At 35.2% G+C, this 24,816-nt stretch overlaps 1 protein-coding gene across 5 annotated transcripts in view; it reads right to left on the bottom strand.

The window, feature by feature from the left end:
* Positions 1-24,816, bottom strand: part of CCDC18 (coiled-coil domain containing 18) — a 133,084-nt gene that overhangs the window by 56,764 nt on the left and 51,504 nt on the right. For all 5 annotated transcript variants that reach the window (XM_059926458.1, XM_059926451.1, XM_059926427.1 and 2 more), the window contains 7 exons: positions 21,914-22,048; positions 21,665-21,742; positions 15,936-16,052; positions 10,204-10,371; positions 7,154-7,296; positions 4,086-4,249; positions 3,655-3,868 (listed from right to left, as the gene is read on the bottom strand). In XM_059926458.1, coding sequence (XP_059782441.1) covers positions 3,655-3,868; positions 4,086-4,249; positions 7,154-7,296; positions 10,204-10,371; positions 15,936-16,052; positions 21,665-21,742; positions 21,914-22,048 — 1,019 coding nt within the window. The remainder of the gene's footprint in view (positions 1-3,654; positions 3,869-4,085; positions 4,250-7,153; positions 7,297-10,203; positions 10,372-15,935; positions 16,053-21,664; positions 21,743-21,913; positions 22,049-24,816) is intronic.

Below are 24,816 nucleotides of genomic sequence, written 5' to 3'. Positions count from 1 at the left end.
TTTATCAAAGATAAGGTGACCATATGTGCGTGGGTTTATCTCTGGCTTTCTCAGATTCTACTATTGGAGACAATTTAAGCTAAATGTTAAAAGCTCTACCAGGGAATAAGACTGAATCAGTATAAGAATTTAAAAAATATATCTATATTTTTTCATCTATAGATCAAAGGAGTGTTTGAAAGTCTTTTATATATAATAGCTGTGAGTTCACTATAATTGAACGAGGTATTTATGTCATGATTGATGTCCCTGATATCCAAAGCTCAGTAAACGACCACTGTATTTCTTATGGGAATTTTACTCAAAATGACACCTTACGTTTAGTGAAGTATTGAAGCCTAATATAGAAATATTTTAAATGTATTTTTTATAAATTCTAGCCCTCTTAAAACACTAACTTATGAATAATTTTATATTATAAAAATGCTTAAAATGACACAATTTTAAATTTATATCACTCTGAAACCTCTAATCAGAGAACTTTAATTTCGAACTCTAAGTTCTGATATCACAAAGGATGAAAATGTTGTTGATCTTGAATCATCTTCATATGATTTTCCAATCGTAAATATGAAACAGTATAATAAAGGTACTGACTTTAAAAAGCAGATTCTGAACTTCTTTAATGAGCTGTTTACTGTTCTCCTAAAAGCCTGAAGAGTTCATACAAGGCTAAACTTATATTCTAAAAGTAATATGAAATGAATTCTAAAGATAACTCTGCTGTCTATATGAATAGCTGCGCTTCCAAAATTCAGCTACTAGCTAGAATTTTAAGTTTTGTTTTACTTCTTTTATCCATTCACTCCCTTAACCATTTAGCAAATATTTATTAGATGCTTCTTATATGTCAAGGTTCTATGTGGAATTAATAGTCACCAGGATAGCTGTTGTTCATCACATACAGCTTACATTCCACTAGGTCGAGAGATGGACTATAAACAACTCAACACGAAAAATATAATATAAAGTGCTATGTTAGAACATTAAATACAGTGATGAGATCGTGACTGGGAGGCTATATTAGAATAGGTGGTCAGGGAAGGGCCCTTTGAGGTAATGTGAAGGGTATGAAGAAGCTGGACATACAACCATTATTTCAGGCCAAAGAAACAGCTATGGCAAAAGTCCTAAGGTAGGAAAAAACTTGATAAACTTTAAGTACAATAAAAAGGCCAGGAGCAAAGAGAACAATATGAAATGAGGCCAGAGAAGTAGGCAGGAACCTTGGGCTTTGTATTCCAGGAAAAGGAGCTTGTATTTTTTTTTTTTTCGATTGTGGTAAAATACATATAACATAAGATTTACCATTTTAACCACTTTAAAGTGTACAATGCAGTTACACTAAGTACATTCACAATGTTGTGTAACCATTACCACTATTTCCAGTACTTTTTCATCATTCTGAATGGAAACCCCATATCCATTAGCAGTTTTTTTCCATTCTCCCTTTCCCCAGGTCCTGGCAACAATTAATCTGCTTTCTATCTCTATGGATTTGTTCATTCTGGATATTTCATATAAATGGAATTATGCAACATATATGTGGTTTCTTTCATTTAGCGTAATATTTTCAAGGTTTATCCATGTTGTAGCATGTTTCAGTACTCTATTCCTTTTCTTTTCTTTTTTTTAAAATTAATTTATTTATTTTTATTTATTTTTTGGCTGTGTTGGGTCTTCGTTTCTGTGCGAGGGCTTTCTCTAGTTGCGGCGAGCAGGGGCCACTCTTCATCGCAGTGCGCAGGCCTCTCACTGTCGCGGCCTCTCTTGTTGCAGAGCACAAGCTCCAGACGCGCAGGCTCAGCAGCCGTGGCTCACGGGCCTAGTTGCTCCGCGGCATGTGGGATCCTCCCACACCAGGGCTCGAACCCGTGTCCCCTGCATTGGCAGGCAGACTCTCAACCACTGTGCCACCAGGGAAGCCCTCTATTCCTTTTCATGGCTGATTAATATTCCTTGTATGGATACACCACACTGTGTTTATCCATTCACAACTATCAGTGTCCAGCTGGGTCGTTTCCACTTATTGGCTATTGGGAATAGCCGTACTATGAACATTTGTGCAAAATTTTTGTTTGAACACCTGTTTTCAATTCTTTTGGGTACTTACCTAGGAGTGGAGTTACTGAGTTATATGGTTAATGTATGTTTAATTTATTGAGGAACTGCCACACTGTTTTCCACAGAGGCTGTAACCATTTTAGTTTACCATTTGTTATTTTCCGCTTGGATTTTTTTGTTTGTTTTTATTATGGCCATCTTAGTGGGATTGAAGTGGTATCTCATTGTGGTTTTGATTTACATTTCCCAAGGAGCTTGGTTATTATTCTGAATCTTTTGGGAAGCCATTAGAAGATTAAGTAGGGGAGCAATATGATCTTATTTATGTTTTAAATCATAAACTTAAATCAATTCTGTGGAGAATGAATTGTGGGGAAGGTCAAGAATTTAAGCTGGTAGACCAGGTGGGAAGCCACAGCAACAGACCAGGTGAGAGATGATGATGGCTTGTGCTAAGGTGGTAGTAGAAAAAGTAAGAAATCAATAGATTTCAGAATATGTTTTGGAAATAAAGTTGACATGACTTGCTAATAGACTGGATGAAAAAAGGGAGGGAAAGAGATAAAAATAATCTTATAGATTTCTGGTTTAAGCAACTGCATAATAATGAGATGGAGGAAGGGCAGGGTTATGAGTAAAAAAAATGAAATGTTTTAGCCACGTTTAAGATGCCTCTTTAAAATACTTCAGTGGAGATAACAAGTAGGTCATTAGTATGAGTCTGGAGTTTGGAGAAGAGGTCTTTCTAGAGACATGGGTTTGGAAGTCTCTGACACATAGTATTTAAAGCTACGTGAAATTTACCAAGAATGAGTTTGTGGGTAGAAAAGAGAAGGGGTCCTGCTCTGAACCACAGGTTACAATATCTAAGATTCTGGGTCACCTTGTTACTCTCTATCCTGTTCTTTCATTACACATTTCACATACTGGTCTGTTTTCCTTTTCAGAATCCATTTCCCACACTTTGGCTCCAGTCTGGCTCTCCACCCCTACTCACCACAGATGTGTACCTGAACAGCATTTTATGCTATTGCTGCTAATCTAAGAACCCAGATTTTAGAGTTGGACAGACTTGTGTTTCACTCCCCTCTCTGGACCCTACTATCTGACTTTGGGCATTTTACTTAATCTTCTCAAGCCTCAGTTTTCTCAAGCGTAAAAAGGTGATAATAAGCAACTCACAGGTTTGTTGTAAAGAAATGACTGAGATCATATATGAAGTCCCTGCCATAGTCCTGGCACAAAATAAGGGCTTAACACAAAGAACAACATTGTTATTGTTAATATTATTTTTCTATAAATCACTGCTGTATGCTGGTCCAATCATTTTTTACCACTATGGGATACAGGAGAGGGCCAATGTAAAATGGTCCAAAGAACAAGGATGGAAGTATTAGCCAACAGCAACAGCTATATTAGTGAGATGGAACATGGGATGAACTGCCTAGGATGGGACACAGTGAGCTAAAGGCAGTTGAGAAGTTTGGACATCTAGAATTCAACAACAAACTCTATAGTATGACCCAAGGACTAAGGGTAATAAAGTGAAATACCTGTAATTGTGATATCATTTCTTAGTATTTAACTCACCTAAGTTCAGCTGTGAGATCCTTTATAGTAGTGTATTTTTCCTCTAATGATAACTGAGCCTTCTGTAGAACATCTCTCAATTCCTGGAGCTGTCTTAAAGTACTCTTTAATTCTCCATGAGCATTTTGTAGTTCAGTCTCTAGTACTTCCCGTTTCTGCAAGGCTTCTGTTAGTTCAGTTTCAGTGTGGTGCTGTAACTTTTCTAACTCCTTCACTGTTAAAAGCAGAGAATAATTTTAGAATTATATATATAAACTATTTGTTATTCAGAAATTTGTAAGCAATTATAATTAAGAATATCCAATTTTATTCATCTATAAGAGGCAAAATACCACTGATTGTCCCTTCCCCGTCATCTCAAATTCTCACTTTATTCCATTTCTTTAAATATACAAATGCAGACAGCTAAGCTGAGCTAACCTGTTGCTTACCAGCGTTTGTTTTCTTATCTAGTTCTGTCTTTGTCTGTTCTAATATCATGTCTAACTGAGAGAGATGCATTGCTTTATTTTCTCCATCTCGTTTTAGGTGCTTTATTTCTTTTTCCATTTTATACAGTTCTTCTTTGTAGTGATCCATCTCAAGTTTTACTTGCCTAATTAAAAACAAAAAATAAAATAAATAATAATTTGGAAACTTAAAAATCAACTAACTTATCTCTGACTGAACAAAGTCTGCAAGTTATATAAAGACAAATATCAGCAAAATGTCTAGTCATCGTGGAATGAATTGGGAGATTGGGATTGACATATATACACTAATATGTATAAAATGGATAACTAATAAAAACCTGCTGTATAAAAAAAAAATGTCTAGTCAGAATCTTAAATCACCTATTATATTGTTAAAACTGCTCCAACTAATAGATTGTAATTCTGTACCAATTACATGCCACTAAACACAACTATATGATGTGTTTACCTAGTACACTGCCTGGAACACAAAAGGTGCTCAATGAATTCGTTTTCTTTCTATTTGGAGATATTTTAATTTTTTTTTTAAGATTTTTTTTTTTGATGTGGACCATTTTTAAACTCTTTATTGAATTTGTTACAATATTGCTTCTGTTTTATGTTTTGGCTTTTTGGCCACGAGGCATGTGGGATCTTAGCTCTGTGACCAGGGATGAACCCACACCCCCTGCACTGGAAGGCGAGGTCTTAACTACTGGACCGCCAGGGAAGTCCCTGAGATATTTTAATTTTAAAACAGATCCAAGAAGATATATAACAGATATATTTTAACTCTAAACTCTTTTGGGAGAGAAAAACAGTTTTATAAATTATAGTTTCAGAAGTGAAAGAAGCAATAGTTGGAACAGAGAAAAACCCTGCTTCATGAAGAGAAGATCTTGGAACTAGGATATATCTTTCTTATGAAGTTTATTCATCTAGTTCATAAGCTTCCTACTAGTAACTAGAACTTATTTTACCCACTGAATGTGCCTATTAGCTATAATTAAGAAGAGTTTTTATCTAGAAGTCAAAGGGTGGGAGTAAGAAAAGAAAGAAGCAGTTATTTCAATTTTCTTAGTGAAACAAAAGCAAGATCATCAGTGAGAGCAAGGATTGGGGAGGGGTTGTTAGAGTTTTGAAAGAAAAGGCAAAGGTGTAAAAGAGTCCTCTACAAGAGTAAGTAACATTGTGATTGCCAGACAGACAGCATTAAGAAAATGCTTAAGGTTTTTAAGTTATGGGTATAAAGTAAGATTGGTCAGTGTGGTTATATTTTTCTCCAGCCTCTGTAAAGATGCAAGCATGAATTAGTCTGAGTTGGATTTTTAGTTCTGTGTACCACAAAGTAAGAGGTAAAGGAGTTGTGGGTTTATGTAAATCAGTGATTTTAATGACTAACTAGAATTTAAGCTAGGTAAAGAGAGGAGAAATGGCATTAGGGAATGAGACAGTGGTAGAACTGATAGATCAGAGGTCCTAGTTACATCAAAGAATTGTTGAATTGGGGGTATTAAAGGGAATGAGGTAATAATATAGAGGTAGATGCATAGTATTCAGATTATGTTGAAATAATGGAGATATCAGAAATGATAAGATCTAGGATAAATCATGTGAGTGAGTGGCTGAGGATCAGCTAGATAGATGTATATTGAAATCCCCAAGAATAAAGACAGGAGTAGTGTTGGAGAGAGCTATGGTAAGTCAGGTGGCCTGTAGGTGTCAGCAACAACGAGGGATGATATGATCTGATGACATGAGGTTCATGGTGTATGTCATACTATTCCACATCTCAACCCTGTGGTACAAGAACTATGGGGAAAAGTTTTTACTTTAGAGAGCTGCAGGAGAAGAAGCAATGTCCTCAGGGGACAGTCACATTTCTGTTACAGCAAAAGAAGAGATAGAGAATATAGGGAATGTCTCTCAGGATGGACTGTGAATTCCAGAGGATAAAGTGAAAAATCTTCCACAAGTTCAGATGGGGTGGGAAAAGAGAAGAAAATACATGAAGAGGTTTTTGGGACTAGTAAGAGAGATGAGGGTAAATCTAATGCCTGGAAATCTGATGCTTCTGTGGCATCTGGCACAAGCAAAGATAAAGTTACAATGTTAATTAGTCTTTGTGGAATTAAGGTACACATTGGTGGTGAGGCTGTGTTAGTGGATAGACAACTATCAATGGCAGAAAGAAGGTGTGAAGAACTGTGGTCTTAGTCTTAAACATAGGATATCTTCTTGACCCCACTGAGAGAGTTGAGGATATCTGGGGAAGCAAGTTGCTACTCAAAGCACAAAGGCCCTACCTTTATTCCTGTCAGAGGGGGAGAGGGAGTCTGAGGATGTTGTGGTTTAAGTTCAAATGCATAAGTTAACTCTTATTCCTGTTGGTAGAATGGTGGGCTAATTAAGAGTTTATTATTAATTATGTCAACTCTTGTCGACAAAGTATAAGAGGTCTGGGGAAGCTAGGTATAACTTTCAGCTCATAGTTCCCTTTCTTGACCAATTAACTATTGATTTCTTAGCACAGCCCAGCCACATTAAATCAGGATCTTTAGAGGTAGGACCTAGGCATCAGTACTTTTTAAAGCTCCTTGGGTGATTTTAATGTTCAGTCAATGTTGAGACCACTGTTTTCTTCTATTAATTTACTCCCTCCCATAAACAATTAGAGCCCATGAAAAGTTCCTCTATATGAGTACATCTTTGCCTACCACTTTCACAATTCAATTTAATAAAACAGCTGCTGAGTGCCTATGAGGTACAAGGAACTATGCTGATTGTTGTGGGAGGACCCTTAAATTAAACCATATATTATCTTGGCCTTAAGGAACTACAATATAGTAGGAGAGCAAAGGATATTAACCTATAATACTAAAGGCATGAGGGATACGAGGGAGTTGCAAACAATGCTATAGGAACACACACTGTATAGAAATTAATTCCTCAAGCAAACACTTCACTGAACATTATCTGATAGTGAAACTCAAATATGACTGATGTTAAAGCAGGAAGACAAATAAAAACTAACATATTCATTTTACCTGGCAGTACCAGTAAGCTCAATAACTTTTTGCCTTTTTAAATCTGCTTCATATGTGGCTGCTTCACATTTTTCCTCCATTTTTCTCAACTTTTCAGCTGAACTTTCCCTTTGTTTCTGAAGCTCTTGTTCAAGTTTTGATACCTTGTAAAGCAATTTTCAGTTAAGTATTTTAAATTCAAACACAGTTCAACATTTTTCAGACGAAAAATATTTATATAAATTTGTAGCCTAGACTATCAGTTTCAAGATGTTATTACAAAAATCAAAGTATAGACCGAGAAACAACGTTTTGAAAATATGAAAGCAAAACAATTTTTAATAAGAAAGATATTTCATTTATATACATATTTATAGAAGTGACCACATCATAACACTAAAATAGGACTTAAAAGAATTGTACAGAGTAATGGTAAATGTTCCTCTTTTCATCATCCTCATCTGAAATGTTCTTTCTTCTCTGTCAAACTATGTTTCTTTCCTTCTTCACAAATTGGCTCATACCAATTCCTAGAATTCCCATCTGCCCTCAAACTTTACAACTTGCATTTGCTCCTATTCATTCCTCCTTCTGTTTTACTACATTGCAGGAGGTATTCTTCCTCCTATATAAGTCAAACTGCTTCATAGGCGTTCTGGATTCAACTCCTATCCACTTTTTAAGGAACCTCATACTACTACCTCTACTCTCTGCTGTATCTTCAATCTCTCTTTCTTCTGGTTTCTTTATATTAGCATTTAAACATGTTCAAGACCTTCTTATCATAAAAAACTTTCCTCCACATCTCTACCTCCTTCCAACTACCACCATTTCTTTCCTCCTCTTTATAGCCCAACTTCTCAGATTTTTTCTATGCTTGTTGTATCATTTTTCTCACTTTCTCATTCATTCCTCAACCCATAGCAATCTAGACACTGTACAGAAACTACACTGTGTCACCAATGGCTTCCATGCAGCTAATTCCAATGGACATTTCTCAACCCTCAATTTACTTGACACTGATTGCAGCAGCCCATGACACGAATTATCATCCCTTAAGTCATGAAATACTTACTTTGGCTTCCAGGTACTGTATCCTTCAGAGGTCTGTCAAAGTCAGTCATCTCACCCCTCATTCCATGTTCTCTCCCTAGTTAACCTCAGCCACCTCATTTTTTTTTTTCAATTTTTTTTTTTGGCCGCGTTGGGTCTTCGTTGCTGCATGCAGGCTTTCTCTAATGGCAGCGAGCGGGGACTACTCTTCGTTGCGGTACACGGGCTTCTCATTGCAGTGGCTTCTCTTGTTGTGGAGCAGGGGCTCTAGGCGTGCAGGCTTCAGTAGTTGCAGCACGTGGGCTCAGTAGTCGCAGCAGTGGGCCCTAGAGCAAGCGGGCTTCAGTAGTTGCGGCACGTGGGCTCCGTAGTTGCGGCGCGCAGGCTCTAGGGCACGTAGGCATCAGCAGTTGTGGCTCGTGGGCTCTAGAGCACAGGATCGGTAGTTGTGGCGCACGGACTTAGTTGTTCTACGGAATGTGGGATCTTCCCATACCAGGGATCGAAGCCATGTCCCCTGTATTGGCAGGTGGATTCTTAACCACTGCGCCACCAGGGAAGTCCCACTTCATATTTTCAATGAACATTTACATGACTGTGATCTCAAAGTTAATATCTGGCTGATGACTTTAATATTCTCCCTGCTCTTCTAAAACCTCTCATTGAAGAACTAAGTACAGATTATAAGTCATTAATATCCACACCCCCAACTTAAGTTTCAAATATAAAATTAAAATAGAACCCAGGTAAAAAGGGAAGGGAACCATGGAAAATCCACCCATTCTGTGTTTGATTAAATGGCACACTCATAAGCAGAAAGAATCTAAAGATAATAATCTGAATAAATCCAACACGGAACCTGTGCACAGTGGAACATGAATAAAAAGTAGAAAAAATATATGTTGGAAAATTTATTCTAAATACTGAAGGAATTTTTAGATATAAACTTCTTTAGACCCTCAAAGAAATTAGAGAAGACATAAAAATCTCTTAAAACAAAGATCATGGAGAAATAAAATAACCAAATGAAAAATACAAAGGAATTGATAGACCTAAGGAAAAAAAAAACTCAGAAGAAAACTGTAAGACAACTATAGAAATGAACACAATTTCAGAAAGAACAAGAATCATAATCAATCTTACAAAAACCGGAGTCAATGACAAGGGATTTAGAAAGTGGGAATCAAATACAGATGAGATGAAGAAATGCCTCAGGATGAAGCTGTACAACAGGAATAGCAAACAGTAGGTCTAGACTTGAACAAAAGGGATGGAGAGCCACAGGACAGATGTCTCTAAAAAAGAAAATACAGAATACCTGCCTGATATATTTGAATGTGCAGAGAAGAGATTCTTTAGTTCCACTGGAGAGGCTGAGGATGAAGTTAGAATACACAGATTAAAAAGTCATACAAATGACAAAAAGGTGAGGTGTAGTGAGGTTACTGTGAACTATCATTTTCTAATTTATACTTTTCTGTAAAGTGTGATGAGAGGAAAACAAAACAAAAAATGTGAAATATCTGTCAGAATAATTCAGATGAATTTGGTAATGAATGAAAGAGAAAAGATTAGATTCTAGAATAAAATTTCCTAGGATTCTTTCTTTGGAGTAATAACTTATTTTTTAAAATGAGTAGTTTCCTTTGGGATTTTTCTTTTAGTGCATTGCTTGGCATTTCTTTAGGGATTATCACACATCTCCTGATCCAAAATGAAGAAATTGAAAGCTATAATGATTCAGATAGGTATTATATTCAGGTCCAAAAAGGAAAAACTGAATAAAGAAAACTAAATTATAACTAGGTTGGATGGAGTGACAAAAATGTGCCCACGGTATTACACGATCACATTACATTGGAATAAAACTTTATACATTTTACAATGTTAATTTAGAATATTTCTTATAATATGGTATCTTTGAGATTAAACAGCAATTTATATAACTAGCAAAAAAATCTATTATCAATTTAAAAAAATTTCTATTTCATAAAACCATTTTGACCAATAATATATACCTGTTTTTCAAGTTTAGTTTGAATGTCTTCTAGCTCTCCATTTCTAATTGTCTCTTGTTGTAACATTTGCTGCTGTTGTTGAAGAGTATGCTGCAGAATAACATTTTGCTCAGTAGTCTCTTGAAGACTGTGATTTTTAATCTTCAGCTCTTTCTGTAAACAATATACCTAACAAATATACACATTTCTCATTATAATGACATATTTCAAATAAAAAGCAATAAAATGTCAATGTTGTCACCTTATTAGATAATTACCCTCACTTGTCATGTGGGACAATTGTATTCATAGCTATAATTTATTATGTGGAAGGGCATGGCTCATTTTTCTGATGGGGAGGTATGTTAGAAGGGCCTGTTAATAGGGTTGGTTCTTGGCTGATGTCTGGGAATGTGGCTTCTGAAACATTCCTTAAGTGATGAGACTGTTTTCCCTGGCTAGGGCACCAAATCATGCTTTCCTTCTAGGAGTTTGGAATTCTGATACTTATGGCTGTTCTTATGTGACCAGCCCCCAGTAAAAAACCTTGAACCTTGAGTCATAAGCAGGCTTCCCTGGGCAGAAGTACTGCATAAATGTTGCTGCATTTCACTGCTACAGAAAGGAGCTTATTCTGTGTGACTTCTCCCAGAACGAGGGAGAAAACATAGGAAGCCATGGATTTCTTCACACTCCATTTGATGTATCTTTTTCTCTTATTGATAATAAACCATAGCCATGAAAACACTGTATAAATGTTAGCTGCTATTTAGTACATTATTGTTGCTATCATTGCCATTGTTTGTAAAATAATATCCCAGTAAGCACTCTTGAATATTCACGATCCAAAAAACATAAAGGAAAACAATACCAACTAAGAAATTGCACTTATTCACTCCAAATATTTAGGACTTGAATATGATGATCCCCCAAATTGCTTAAAATGAAACCTTTAGAGTTATCTGGGAGAACCTATTAAGAAGGAAAAAAAATGCCCTTTGTCCAAGAAATCCATATCCTAAAAAGTGCCAAAAGAAATCATTTTAAAATTCTATAAATAATACAGCATAATTTAATATATATTTCATAATATTCGTTACCTGTTCCTAAAGTAAGGGGAAGGTTTACTAAATGATGATATATAAATCTGATTTTAAAAGATGCAACCATTTAAAATCACAGTTTAGGGAGTTCACTGGTGGCCTAGTGGCCTAGGTTCAATCCCTGCTTGAGGAACTGAGATCCCACAACCCACATGGCATGGCCAAAAAAAAAAAAAAATCATAATTTAAAGGACAGTGGCAAATAAATTTTACAAAATAAAGTGAAAAAATAAATCCCACATTTCATTAATATGAAAAACACTCAGGCAAATAGAAAAGTGAAAAGTATTAGAGAGTAAGTATTAGAGAGTGGATTGTAGGTAAATCTTTTTCAAAAGATTTCTTATTGTTGCTTATGTAATAACTTTTTTTTTTTTTTTTTTTTTTTTTTTTATAGCTACTTTATTTATTTATTTATTTTTGGCTGTGTTGGGTCTTCGGTTCGTGCGAGGGCTTTCTCTAGTTGCGGCAAGCGGGGGCCACTCCTCATCGCGGTGCGGGTACCGCTCTTCATCGCGGTGCGCGGGCCTTTCACTATCGCGGCCCCTCCCGTTGCGGGGCACAGGCTCCAGACGCGCAGGCTCAGTAGTTGTGGCTCACGGGCCTAGTTGCTCCGCGGCATGTGGGATCTTCCCAGACCAGGGCTCGAACCCGTGTCCCCTGCATTAGCAGGCAGACTCTCAACCACTGCGCCACCAGGGAAGCCCCTGTAATAACTTTTTAAAATGAAGGAAAATAAACCCATCCCTTTAAAGCAAACAATCTTTCTAATAAATATCAATCCAGAAGAAAATAATTTTAAACTCCTAAGAAACAGTGAAGAAGAATCCTGACTTGGTTTTTTCTAATTATCCAGCAGTGGAATATTCAGCAGCATCATGAAAGGCTTAGGGGCCAAATAGCCTTTGCTTATGATAAGAAGCTCTTACATTTCAAACTTCTTCATTATATGATGACACTGTAAACTTAGAGAACCTTACATATAACAGGCAACTATCCAATTTCTAATATTATTATAATTCTTTTTAATGCTAATCTATTTTACTTAATGTTGTCTATATGAAAATAATTTATTTAGTGTAAATAGGTATCAGTGACACCTGTTTTGTTTTTCCTGCTAGCTCCTGAGAAAACTACAGATCACACCTCTGCTGTAGTTTATTTTATATAGAACTGACTTGCCTATAAGATAAGTTTATATACTATTCTTTGCTTTACTGGAACATGCTGTCTTATACTTACTTTCCTAATCAAATAAAAAAAATGGTCAAAGTATTAAAGACAAAATATTAGAAAAAAGATAAGGCCTAACCAAAACACTAAGAAAGTCATATCACATAAGAACAATTAAAAAATTTATTTTAGTCATCTAGCCACTAGCAAAATAATTTCCATTAAAAATACTGAAGTATCTAACATATTAGTTGTATCACAAATATTAATTCACAAAAATTAACCTACATCTATCAAATTTATACTGGCATTTCACTCTACTACCCTTTAACTTCCACTTGACTTTAAAAGTAAATATAAAACAAATAGTTTTGACATTATATTCTCTACTAAGTTATTATCATATTCAGAGAATAAACTTTTCCTAAAGAATTCATTATTTTATAATTAAAGTCAAGAAGAAAGTAGAATTTACATTATAATATCTGCTTTACAATTAGCTTTATCTAATATTAATGTATATCCAAAAACGCTCTCATGATTATTACTAAAAAATAAAATATAACCCAGAAAAGTTACTGACACAATGCCAACTCTGCAAAATTTAAGTCCATCAATTTGAATAAAGGCATTTATCAATAAAATGACTGATCTTGCTGAATAAATGCTTTACGCAGAAAATGTTTCAGCTTATTCACATCTATTTTGTGTTTATTTTCTTCTATCATGTTGACAATTCTGCATGAAACATACATTATCACTTTTTAAAGCATTTTAATACAAATTAAAATATTTTCAAAATAATTCAGGACCCCAAAGTCACTATTATTTTCATCATAAATGTATTTATTTCAACATATGGAAAACAATATTTGCCTGAGGCAAAAACTCAGAGGCATATTTATTAGCTTTGTGTGGTGGATTATCAACATGTAGTTTTTTCAGCTGGCTTTCTATCTATATGCTCTGGGGCCATTTAATTATTCAGCTAGTATGTGATTCGGGACTATCTACTGATTTGGTAAAATATCTTTACAACATCACCTATTACTAACAGAATGGATGCACTATCAATCAAATCATATTTTCTAAAACCTAGCTACATATGATGAAAGTCTCATAACTCTGCTGTTATAAGATATTAATTCTATTAACCAGCATTAGAAAGAGTTTTCTCTGTAAGATATTATAATTTGCTCTAAAGACAAATAAGCCAAAACTAAATAAATGTATGGATTGGTACGTAAAAAAAAAAAAGGTAAAGAGTAATTGGATTTTTCTCCATGTTTCTTATCAACACACAAGAAGAAGTGAAAGATGATCTTTTAAGTAAGTAAGCCAATGCACATGCAGTTGAGCTAATAATTCATCAGCAATAAAAGGGCTGCAAATCTTTTTAATTTACTTACTTACTTTTTCTCTAGTATGGTTGTACAAACCTGACTACCACTTCTGATTTCTAATCCAGTTCCAGCCTAGGTTTATACTTCCTGCTATTCTGAAAAAAGTTCTAAGTTCATTTTGGGTAAATGCCTCTTATCCACCCAAGTCTCTGATGCTATTCCTAAGAATACAAATTCTAAATCTCAGCAAACTCTCTGGTTACAAACACTGCCTGTCTCCAGAGTCCATCTCTGCCAAGTCCATTTATGCTGGAGTGCAGTGAGGGCTACAGAATTTAAATGCCTAAATAGGGACTTTCCTGGCAGTCCAGTGGTTAAGACTCTGAGCTCCCACTGCAGACGGCATGGGTTTGATCCCTGGTCAGGGAATTAAGATCCCGCATGCTGCAGGGTGTGGCCAAAAAATAAGTAAATAAAAATAAATAAATGCTTAAATAATGGTTTAAAGAAGATCCCGGTGGAAAAAAAAATCACACTCTTATTCTAAAAAGTATAAGTATCTGTAGTTTAGGTGGTTTAATTTCCATGTATTGGAATACAGAAATATATGCCCACCTGTGAAAGATGCTATAAAAACCTTCATGAAGGGAAGTAGAAGGAAGAAGACAGGACCATATAAAATACAAAGTTTTTGTTTTAACCTCTGAAGTTATATAATTACGTGATGCATCTTTGATGAAGATTTGTTGACTATTTCTTTTTTGTTTTTAAGAAAGGTGTTTTTTTTTTAAATTTTATTTATTTATTTTATTTTTGGCTGTGTTGGGTCTTTGTTGCTGCGTGCAGGCTTTCTCTAGTTCCAGCGAGCGAGGGCTACTCTTCGTTGCGGTGCACAAGCTTCTCATTGCGGTGGCTTCTCTTGTTGTGGAGCACCAGCTCTAGGTGTGTGGGCTTCAGTAGTTGTGGAACACGGGCTCAGTAGTTGTGGCTTGCGGGCTCTAGAGCACAGGCTCAGTAGTTGTGGCACACGGGCTTAGCTGCTCTGCGGCATGTGGGATCTTCCTGGACCAGGGCTCGAACCCGTGTCCCCTGCATTGGCAGGTGGATTCTTAACCACTGTGCCACCAGGGAAGTCCAATTTGTTGATTATTTCTAAACATGAAGTTAAGGTTTAAATATATATATTATAAATTCTAACAAAGAAATAAAGGAATTCTTCATTAAGATTATTCCTTTGAGCAAATATTTAGTGACTACCTATTATGTTGAAAGCAAAGTGGTTGACAATGAGTATACAGAGATGAATAAGATAATTCAAGAAAAGTCTTCTATCTAGTATCTGAGAAATTCTTCTCAATAAAGAAAGTTAAATTTATAAACCTAATTCTCAATCCTTCAGACAAATAGAGGAAGAAAAAACAAAATGGAAAAAATTTGAAGAATTTTATACCTTTAAATCTAAAATAATATTCTAAGTGTTAATCATTTTATATTAGAATTACTCTGTGATCAACAATAATCTCCTGATTCCCTAAAAATAGATAATAGAATCAGAATTTTAAGGAGTCATATTTTGTGTTTTATATGTCATATGTTTGTTTCTTAACGAATATAAAATTGGGGACTTCCCTGGTGGCACAGTGGTTGGGAATCTGCCTGCGAATGCAGGGGACATGGGTTCAATCCCTGGTCTGGGAAGATCCCACATGCCACGGAACAGCTAAGCCCATGCGCCACAACTACTGAGCCTGCACTCTGGAGCCCGCATACCACAACTACTGAGCCTGCATGCCACAACTGCTGAAGCCTGTGCGCCTAGAGCCCATGCTCTGCAACAAGAGAAGCCACTGCAATGAGAAGCCCACGCACTGCAATGAAGAGTAGCCCACGCTCTCCTCAACTAGAGAAAGTCCATAAGCAGCAACGAAGACCCAACACAGCCATAAATAAATAAATAAATAAATAAATTTATTTTTTAAAAAAAGAATATAAAATTGGAGTTTACGTTTTACTGGAAAAATTTTTTTATATCAGCTATATAAAAATGTACTTTTAAAGTATCTTGAAAATAAACAATATCTCAAAAAGAAATCACTTGAAAAATATGCTATATTTAAAGGAAATGTTAATTTACTTCTTCAGATTTCTTCTTTAGCTGTTTTTCAAACTTTTCTTTATTTCCTTCCAGTTGGTTCAAATGCAAAGCAAGTTCTTCCTTACAAATTTCCAATGCTGAATCTAGTTGTCTGACCTAAGCAGAAAAAAAGCAAAAAAGGAAAATCAACCAATACTAATGAGTGCTTATTATATGCTCAGTATTTTACAGCGTTATCTCCTAATGTTACCTCACTGCTTCAACCAGTGAATATACAGTCCAACTTAGGATATAAAATGCTATTAAAGAAGAGATTTATTTAGAAAACAAATTATTACTGCAAACTAGGAAACCAAAGAGGAAACCAGTGCCTGGAGTCCTGAAGAATAAATGGACATGAACAAGTGAAGAAGGGCATTCTAGGAAGAGGGAAGTACATTCAGAGACAAGGCACTGTGAAAAGGAATGGTAAGAAGTTGGCAGGAGCTTAGGGTACCAAAACCATGAATTTGTAAGAGATGGGTACTGGAAGGATGGGACTGGCAAGATAGACTGGGGCCAATTGTCAAGGACCTGCAGGCCAGACACCCTGAAACATTTACCTAAAAAGGTAAGCAGTATTTAAACCTATTCCTTAAGTTCCCTTGATCAAGAAAAATAATAAAGTGAGTACAAACTGGTGTATTGTGCTAAAAATGCTATAGTGCGAATATTCTGAATATGCTGAAGTCACTAAGAAAATGAAATGTTTTTGTCGGCTAATGAAAAAAAAACTTAGGTAAGAAGGAGAAGGCTGCTTTTGCTCTGAATCAGTGAAAACATTTTCAGAAAGGCAGCAATGTAACTTGGTTCAAGTGTTCATAAAGCTGCAAATGCTTCACGCTACCTCAACATTAAAGAGCGAATGAGCAAAGAGCAACTCAAATTCAGTAAAATTTTTCAGAATTTGTAAACATGCTCCATATCCCATCTGTTAATAAGATTCATTCTTGTCTTGTTCCTTTCTTTTCCTTATTGTATTTCTGAGCTTCTTGGGAGTATTTTTTTTTTTCTTTCCTCAACGTTAATAGCATTCTAGTAAGTAGTCATGAAAGTGTGAAAGAAATTTCAACAAGATAAGGAGAAAAAGAAAAATGTTCCCTCTTGCAGATACTATTCTACATCATGAAATTATCTTTGCAACTCTTATTTCTAAAAAGAGGCACAACTGAAAGACACAGTTTTCAAAGCCTGCCCCTATAGCGTGTGAATATAACCATTAACAGTTAAAAAGCTTACAATTTTGATTAATTATCTTTGTTAACAAACTGTTGCCCTAATAATAATTTTTAAAGTCTTTTATGAGAGGCATAAATATTTACAAGTTTTCTCTATTAAGCATGAGAATAAGCATTGGTACTTGTATCATCTTCCACACACAGAAAAAAAAAATCTATGACTGTCAGAACATCACATGTGATAAAAATTAACAACATAAAAACTCAATCAGGCAAGATTCATCACTAGATGTTAAAACCATTGGTCACTAGTTTGTTGAGGGACAGGAATTTGAACATGGCCTCAAAGAATCAGTCTATGTATTGCTTATTAATTATAAAGGAAAAATTATGCCCTTAAAATAGTGAGATCTAGCAGTAACCACCTTAAATAATAGGTGTCAAGATTGGCAAAGCCAATAATGGGGTGGTGTGACATTATGTGCCTCCTGATGTGAAGCAGTGGGAAGGACACAGTATAACCCACAGTATAACCCACAATTGTGGTGTGTGTGCTATTACGGTTGACCCAGACTTTTCCAAAGATTCAGTGTCGTGAAGAATAGGAGACAGTGAGTTTAGGGGAATCTAAAAAGCCAAAAGCAAAACATGAATTATGATTGCATTATAAATTGGGGAAAGAAAAGGAACAAGCTAAAGTAGTGTCTCTCACAATTTAATGTTCATACAAATCACCTGGACACCCTAATTCAGTACCAGAGCCAGGTCTAGGGTGAGACAAAGGAGGTTCTAGGGCTCAAAGTTTAAGGAGGTACTCACTCTGAGGATCATGCAAATGCATACCCTTCACTTGTACAACCCAGAGAGTAAATGTCTCCTTAAATTGTATGCCAGAGGCACCTCCCTTGCTTCACCTTAGTTCCAGCTCTGTTCAGTAGGTCTGAGATATTCTGCAAGTCAAACAAGTTCCCGGGTGATAGTGATGCTGCCAGACCATGCTTTGAGTAGCAAGATTATTAAGAACATTTTTAAATAATTGGGAAATTTTCAGTATGGACAGTGTGTTGAATGGTGTTACTGAATTAATGTTGACTTTCTATGGTGTATAGAGATGGTGTAATCAGGTAGGAGAAAGTTTCTATACATAGGAGACCCAAGTTTAAGTATTAAGGCTGTAAAGTATCATGACATCTGCAACCTTCTCGCAGGTGGACTAGCAAAAAGGAAATGTGTGAGTGGGGGTGGGACTGGGTGGGTGCATGTGCATGAAGGCATGTGCATGTGTGTGCAGAGAGAGATGAAGTGAGTACGGTTAGAGTTTAAAAGACAGTAAATCTAAATGAAAGGTACACAGATGTTCTCTGCACTAGTCTTTCATTTTGTAGGTTTGAAATTTTTCAAAATAAAATTTAATTAAAAATAAATTAATTAAAACTAATAAATAATAAAAACCAAAACATCTACTACTCTGTTGGACTTCTCATTTGAACAAAGAGCTTGAGACTCTAAATCTCATACAAATAAACATCATTCACTGTGTACAAACTACTCATAAATATACGTGTATATATATATGTACGTGAATGAATAGAATCAAAACAAAGACACTGCTCTGCTAAACCAAAGAACCTCCTCGGGGGCATATTCTGGAGGCAATCACATAGGGGCTCTACGCTACCTACTTTCAACAGAAGCACCTAAGCTAGTCTTTTTTATTTTTTTTCTACTTATAACTTTTACTTTCTTTGGGGAAATAAAACACACACAAAAATCTAGAGTGGAAAATAAAAGCAAAGCAAAACAAATAAAATAAACAAATGAAATTGCTAATAAGCACCATCTCAATTTTCTATTTAATAGCAGCTAACATAATTGCTTTAATTTATTGGTTTTTTTTACCAGTTCATAAACTTCCCATCAGTCTTCCAGCTATCATTATCATACTTCTATAAGTGATATAACTTTAAACTGATCCTTATAACTCTCCTGCAGATAGAAAATTTCATAATTTTTTATGCAAAGAACAAACTGAGGCATGCAGAGGGACATGGCCAAAAGTCAAGAAAGAAGGTGGTAATGACATAATCAAGAAAAGAAGACTAGATTTCAAACTTCTATTTGATATGTTAGAATCATTTAGGGAATTCCCTGGCAGTCCAGTGGTTAAGACTCGGTGCTTTCTGATGAACTCATAAAAGTGCTAACAAAAGATCAAGATGAAAAAAAAAAATTAATTACATGGGACTGAGTGAACTGATGAGGATGAGTATAATTTTTGTGACTTTCTGTCTGAATTAAAAAAAAAATCCCACAAGGACTGAGAGGCAAAGAATATACAAATCAATTTTCACTGCAAAGTAAAGGAGCTGTTACAGTGGAGGATTACTGGACTGAATGTCAATACTATGACATAGTATGAGTGTGTTTCATGTTTGGTAATTGCAATCATTGTTGCTTTTGTTGTGGTCATCCATGTACAATGCTTGGTGTCAGTCTACTTATCTCTTGTAAAAATAAAATACAGTGTGTGTGTGTGAAAAAAAAAATGTAATGTACAGTACAGGGTATATAGTCAGTATATTGTAGCACCTTTTTTTGGAGTCTAGTCTATAAAAATATCTAATCACTATGTTGTATACCTGAAACTAATATAATATAGTAAGTCAACTGTATGTCATTAAAAAAGCCAAAAAATTAAATTTATATACAAATTCAAAGGAAAAAAAAAAAAGACTAAGGTCCCGACCATAGCACTGACCCTTGGGAGGACCAGGTCACCACACTCAGAAGAGAGGCTGTTACGTAGACAAGCCCACCTCAGCTCCAGACCCCAGATATCTAAGCACTGACATTCAGATGCAGGCACGGAGCTTCCCAGTACTGAGGCCAGGCCGGGTCTCTACCCAGGTCCCCATAGTCCTAGCGTACACAGAACATGGTCAGGTCTAAATCTTCTTATTATAGACAACACATGGTCAGCTCTAAACATAATCAGTAGACAGGACATGCAGAGGTCTAAATCTACCATGTAGACAGAACTTGATCATGTTTAAACTAGCTTAGGGCTGATCTCATAGGAGGTACAGATCACACACATGGGTCTCTCATCTTTGGACACCCACATCAGGAAACTGAACAAAATCTTTGTCATTAAACATTTCAACAGGCAAAAAAAAAAAAAAAAAGACTCGGTGCTTTCGCTGCTGAGGGCCCAGGTTCCACCCCTGGTGGGGAACTAGGATCCCACAGACCGTGCAGTGCATCTCAAAGAAAAAGAAAAACAAAAAAAAAAAGAAAAGAATCATTTAGTATAGCTTCAATGAAAGCAAATCTACTAAAGGTACCAAAGGAATAAAACCTAACATCATAATTCATTCTTTAGCTGATTTCCTTCCTGTCTCATATCTGATTATTAACAAATGAAAATAACTTACTAGATGACTGGCTAGATGTGTTAGGTAATTTAATGAAAAACAGGAGTTAAGTGGCAATATGGATTTTATTTAATGAAATTATATCATGCCTACAACCTTTGTACAATAATAATTTTTTAAATATTAATGATCTTAGAGATTATTTTTACATGAGGAAATGAACTGACATGGCATTAAATGTTAAAAGTTTTGGAGACTACTATAGGAAAGTTATGGATAAATATATAATTGGGTTTACGAGGGTATACATGGTCACAAAATGGATGAAAAACAGAGTACTAGGCAAAAAGTAAATAACACTGGATTTTTAAAATATCCTTTATATTTAATCCATATATGACAGAATGAAGGTCACAGCATATTTGAAACTATTTTTAGCACTAAAAATGCAAAGGAGAAAACATTGAATATATAGTAATTACTTAGCAAACTCTGAGTAACTTAGTATGTGCTAAGTATTTTATGTACCTCATTTCATTTAATCCTCAAACCCACCTTCTTCTAGGGCATTGTGATCCCTATTTTACTGATGAAGAAATTAACGTTCAGAGTTTAAATAACCTAGCCAAGGTTACAGTCAGTTAATAAGCACACTGAAGCCAGAACTAAAACCCAAGTCAGTTTAGCTTCAAAGCCCATGCTTTTAAACATAAGGTTATCCTAGACACAAAACTGTATTTTACCCAGAAATTCTGGATTTATTCCCTATTTAATCATATAGCAGAACTGGTAAAAAGAAGCAAAACTGTATTGTTTGTAGTTTCATCTCTCTCCACTTCCTTTGTTAATTTTTTTACTGGTAATGTTAGTAAGTAGCTACAGTTTAAAAAATACATTTTTGTTAAAAAACAAATCTTTCTTAAGGTATTATAAAAAGAAAAGAGGTTAATCTACAAACTAGATTATCAACTATCAAATAATTAAGATCATAATTCACAATGAAAAATATACTACTTAAAGAAACTAAGTTCATTGACTTATGTAAAATTTTTACCACTTTATTTTTATGTAAATTTTTTTTTACAATTTATAGAGATAACTAAAAAGCCACAGGAATGTCTCCATTAAGAGAAAAAATAAATAAAAAGAAAATTTTTTAAAGTATTAGCATACTAGCCTTGATTGTTTCTTCAGATACTTGGTTCTGTAATGTTTTCAAAGCTTCATCTTTCTTCATATTTTCCTTTTCCATTTCCTGAAAACATACAGATTGGTAGCAAAAATATACGTACGTGTATAAATATTTTAGCATTAGTAACAGGTTGTTAAACAACTGATTTGATTAGAATTAAAGTTATGTTAAAAGAAACATAAACTTAAAATACTGGTCAGCTTTTAAACAGCACTTTTATAAAGATGATTTTACCCCTTTGCTTTCCGTCAAGAGTCTGTCTAGTGATTCAAGGTGATGTTGTTTACATATTATATCTTGCTGCAACATGGACATAGTCTTTTCTTGTTCTTTAAATTGTTGTTCTTTTTTCTCTAGTTGAGATTCAAGCTAAACATAGAAACAGGATTTATTAATTTTCATATTATTTTTTTTTAATTTGAAACATTTTAAATACAGTCGACCCTTGAACAAGACAGTTTTAAACTGCCTGAGTCCACTTATACATGGATTCTTTTCAATAAATATGTACTACAGCACTACACCATCAGCGGTTGGTTGAATCCACAGATGGGAACTATGGAAAGGAAGGGTTGACAGTAAAGTTATATGTGGATTTTCAACTGCACAAGGGTTGGCACCCCTAACTCCCAAATTGTTCAAGGGTCAACTGTACACAGAAAAAACATAACACTCACAATTTAAATTACTACTGAAATTACATAGCTTATTGCATTTTGCCAAATTTCCTTCAGTTTCTCTCCTTTTAGAGAAGAAATGAAATCACAAGTCCATGTCTTATCCCTTCCCTCCCTCACCAATACTATGTTGAAATTGTTCTATATCGTTCTCTGGTGTGTTTCATTCTCATACATGTTTTTTGTGCTTTTAACTATATATGTAGATCCATGAACAATATGTAACATAATTTTGTTTTAAAAATTCACATAGGGCTTCCCTGGTGGCGCAGTGGCTGAGAATCTGCCTGCCAATGCAGGGGACACGGGTTCGAGCCCTGGTCTGGGAAGATCCCACATGCCACGGAGCAACTGGGCCCGTGAGCCACAATTACTGAGCCTGCGCGTCTGGAGCCTGTGCTCCGCAACAAGAGAGGCCGCGATGGTGAGAGGCCCGCGCACCGCGATGAAGAGTGGCCCCCACTTGCCGCAACTAGAGAAAGCCCTCGCACAGAAACGAAGACCCAACACAGCCATAAATAAATAAATAAATAAAATTAAAAAAAAAATTCACATAGACAATATCAACACTTCTGCAAGCTTCAGCAACTTATTTTTTTCACTTAATAGTTTTAAATATTTATTCATGTATCCATATGCGGATCTAGTTCATATTTTTATGATAATACAGTATTCCACTGTAACAACAAACTAGTTTGTTCATTCTTCTACTCAGAAACAGTTAGATATTACTTTTTCACTATTATGATAATGTTACAATAACATCCTTTGTACATGTCTCTTTAAACACATGTATTAGAGTTTCTTTAGAACATACCACCTAGAAGTGGACTTCCTGGTTGTAGGATATGCACATTTCTAACTTCATTAGGTATTTCTCTTCAAAGTGCATCAAAACTTATACTTTCACTAGAAATGTGTAAGTCTCACTCCTTACAACTTCACCACTAATTGATTGGTGTTATCAAATGTCCAAAAAACTTTTGTGAAGACAAAACATGAGTAAACTGATATGTTTATATGTATATTTGTGCATATACACAAGTGTATAAAAATTATGCATATGTGATAATAGCAGCAACAGGTTAACTAGAAGATACTAAAACCAAAGAACTGTGAAATGAAAACACTCAAATGAAAATAAATAACATATCAGAAATTAGAGGAACAGAAAGAAAAAAGATTGAAGAAAGTGAACAGAACATAAGGGACCTGTTGGACACCATCAAGCACACCAGTATGCACATCATGGAAGTCCCAGAAGGAAGGGAGAAAGAGAGAGAGAATATTTGAAGAAATAATGACTGAAAATGCCCCAAATTCGATGAAATACATGATATAAACATCCAAGAATCTCAACAAAATCCAAGTAAGTTGAACTCAAAAAGACCCACAATGAGACACATTATAATCAAACTTTCAAAAGACAATGACAAGAACTTCCCTGGTGGTCTAGTGGTTAAGACTCCAAGCTCCCAACACAGGGGGCACTGGTTCGATCCCTGGTCCCCTGGTCGGGGAACTAAGATCCCACATGCCACGTGGCACAGACAAAAAAAAAAAAGAAAAAGAAAAAGACAATGACAAAGAGAGAATCTTGAAGCAGCAAGAGATAAGCAAATCACCACATATAAGGGATCCTTAATAAGATTACATGCAGATTTCTCATCAGAAACTTTGAGGGTCAGGAGACAGTGGGCTGATATTCAAAAGAAAAAAAAAATAACTGTCTACAAAGAATCCTCTATCTGGCAAAACTGTTCTTCAAAAACGAGGGAGGAATTAAGACATTCTCAGATAAAAGTTGAGGGAGGCTGTGACCATTAGACATGCCCCGCTAGAAATACTCAAGGGAATTCTGTAAGGTGAAATGAAGGAACACTAGATGGTAACCTGAAGCCATATGGAGAAATAAAAATCTTCATAAATACATGGGCAATTGTAAAACCTAGCATTATCGTAACAATGGATTGTAGCTTCCACTTTTTGTTTTCTAAATGATTTAAGAGACTAATACATAATAAAGGAAAAAAAAAGTTATTAGTGCAAAAGTTAGTATTACTGTAACTTTAGTTTGTAACTCCAAATCTTGTTTTCTACAAAAGAGACTAATCCTTTTGAAGGAATTACCAGTTTGTGTTTTGGGGCACACAATGTATAAAGATGTAAGTTTGTGACAAAAGGTGTGGAGATAAAGCTATAAAGGAACAGAGTTTTTGTATGTTATTGAAATTAGTGGCATAAATTCAAATTAGAGTGTTATAACTTTAGGATGTTAAATGTAATCCCCATGGTAACCACAAAGGAAAGAGCTATAAAATATAGACAAATGGAAATGAGAAAGGAATTTTAAAATTTCAGTACAAAAACTCAACTAAGTTCAAAAGAAGACAGTAATGTAGGAAAAGAGGGATAAAAAAGCTATAAGGCATATAGAAAACAAAGAGCAAGATGACAGAA

Source organism: Balaenoptera ricei, chromosome 1, assembly GCF_028023285.1.
Source record: "Balaenoptera ricei isolate mBalRic1 chromosome 1, mBalRic1.hap2, whole genome shotgun sequence".
Taxonomy (NCBI): domain Eukaryota; kingdom Metazoa; phylum Chordata; class Mammalia; order Artiodactyla; family Balaenopteridae; genus Balaenoptera; species Balaenoptera ricei.
This window is presented reverse-complemented; position numbering and strand designations above follow the sequence as displayed.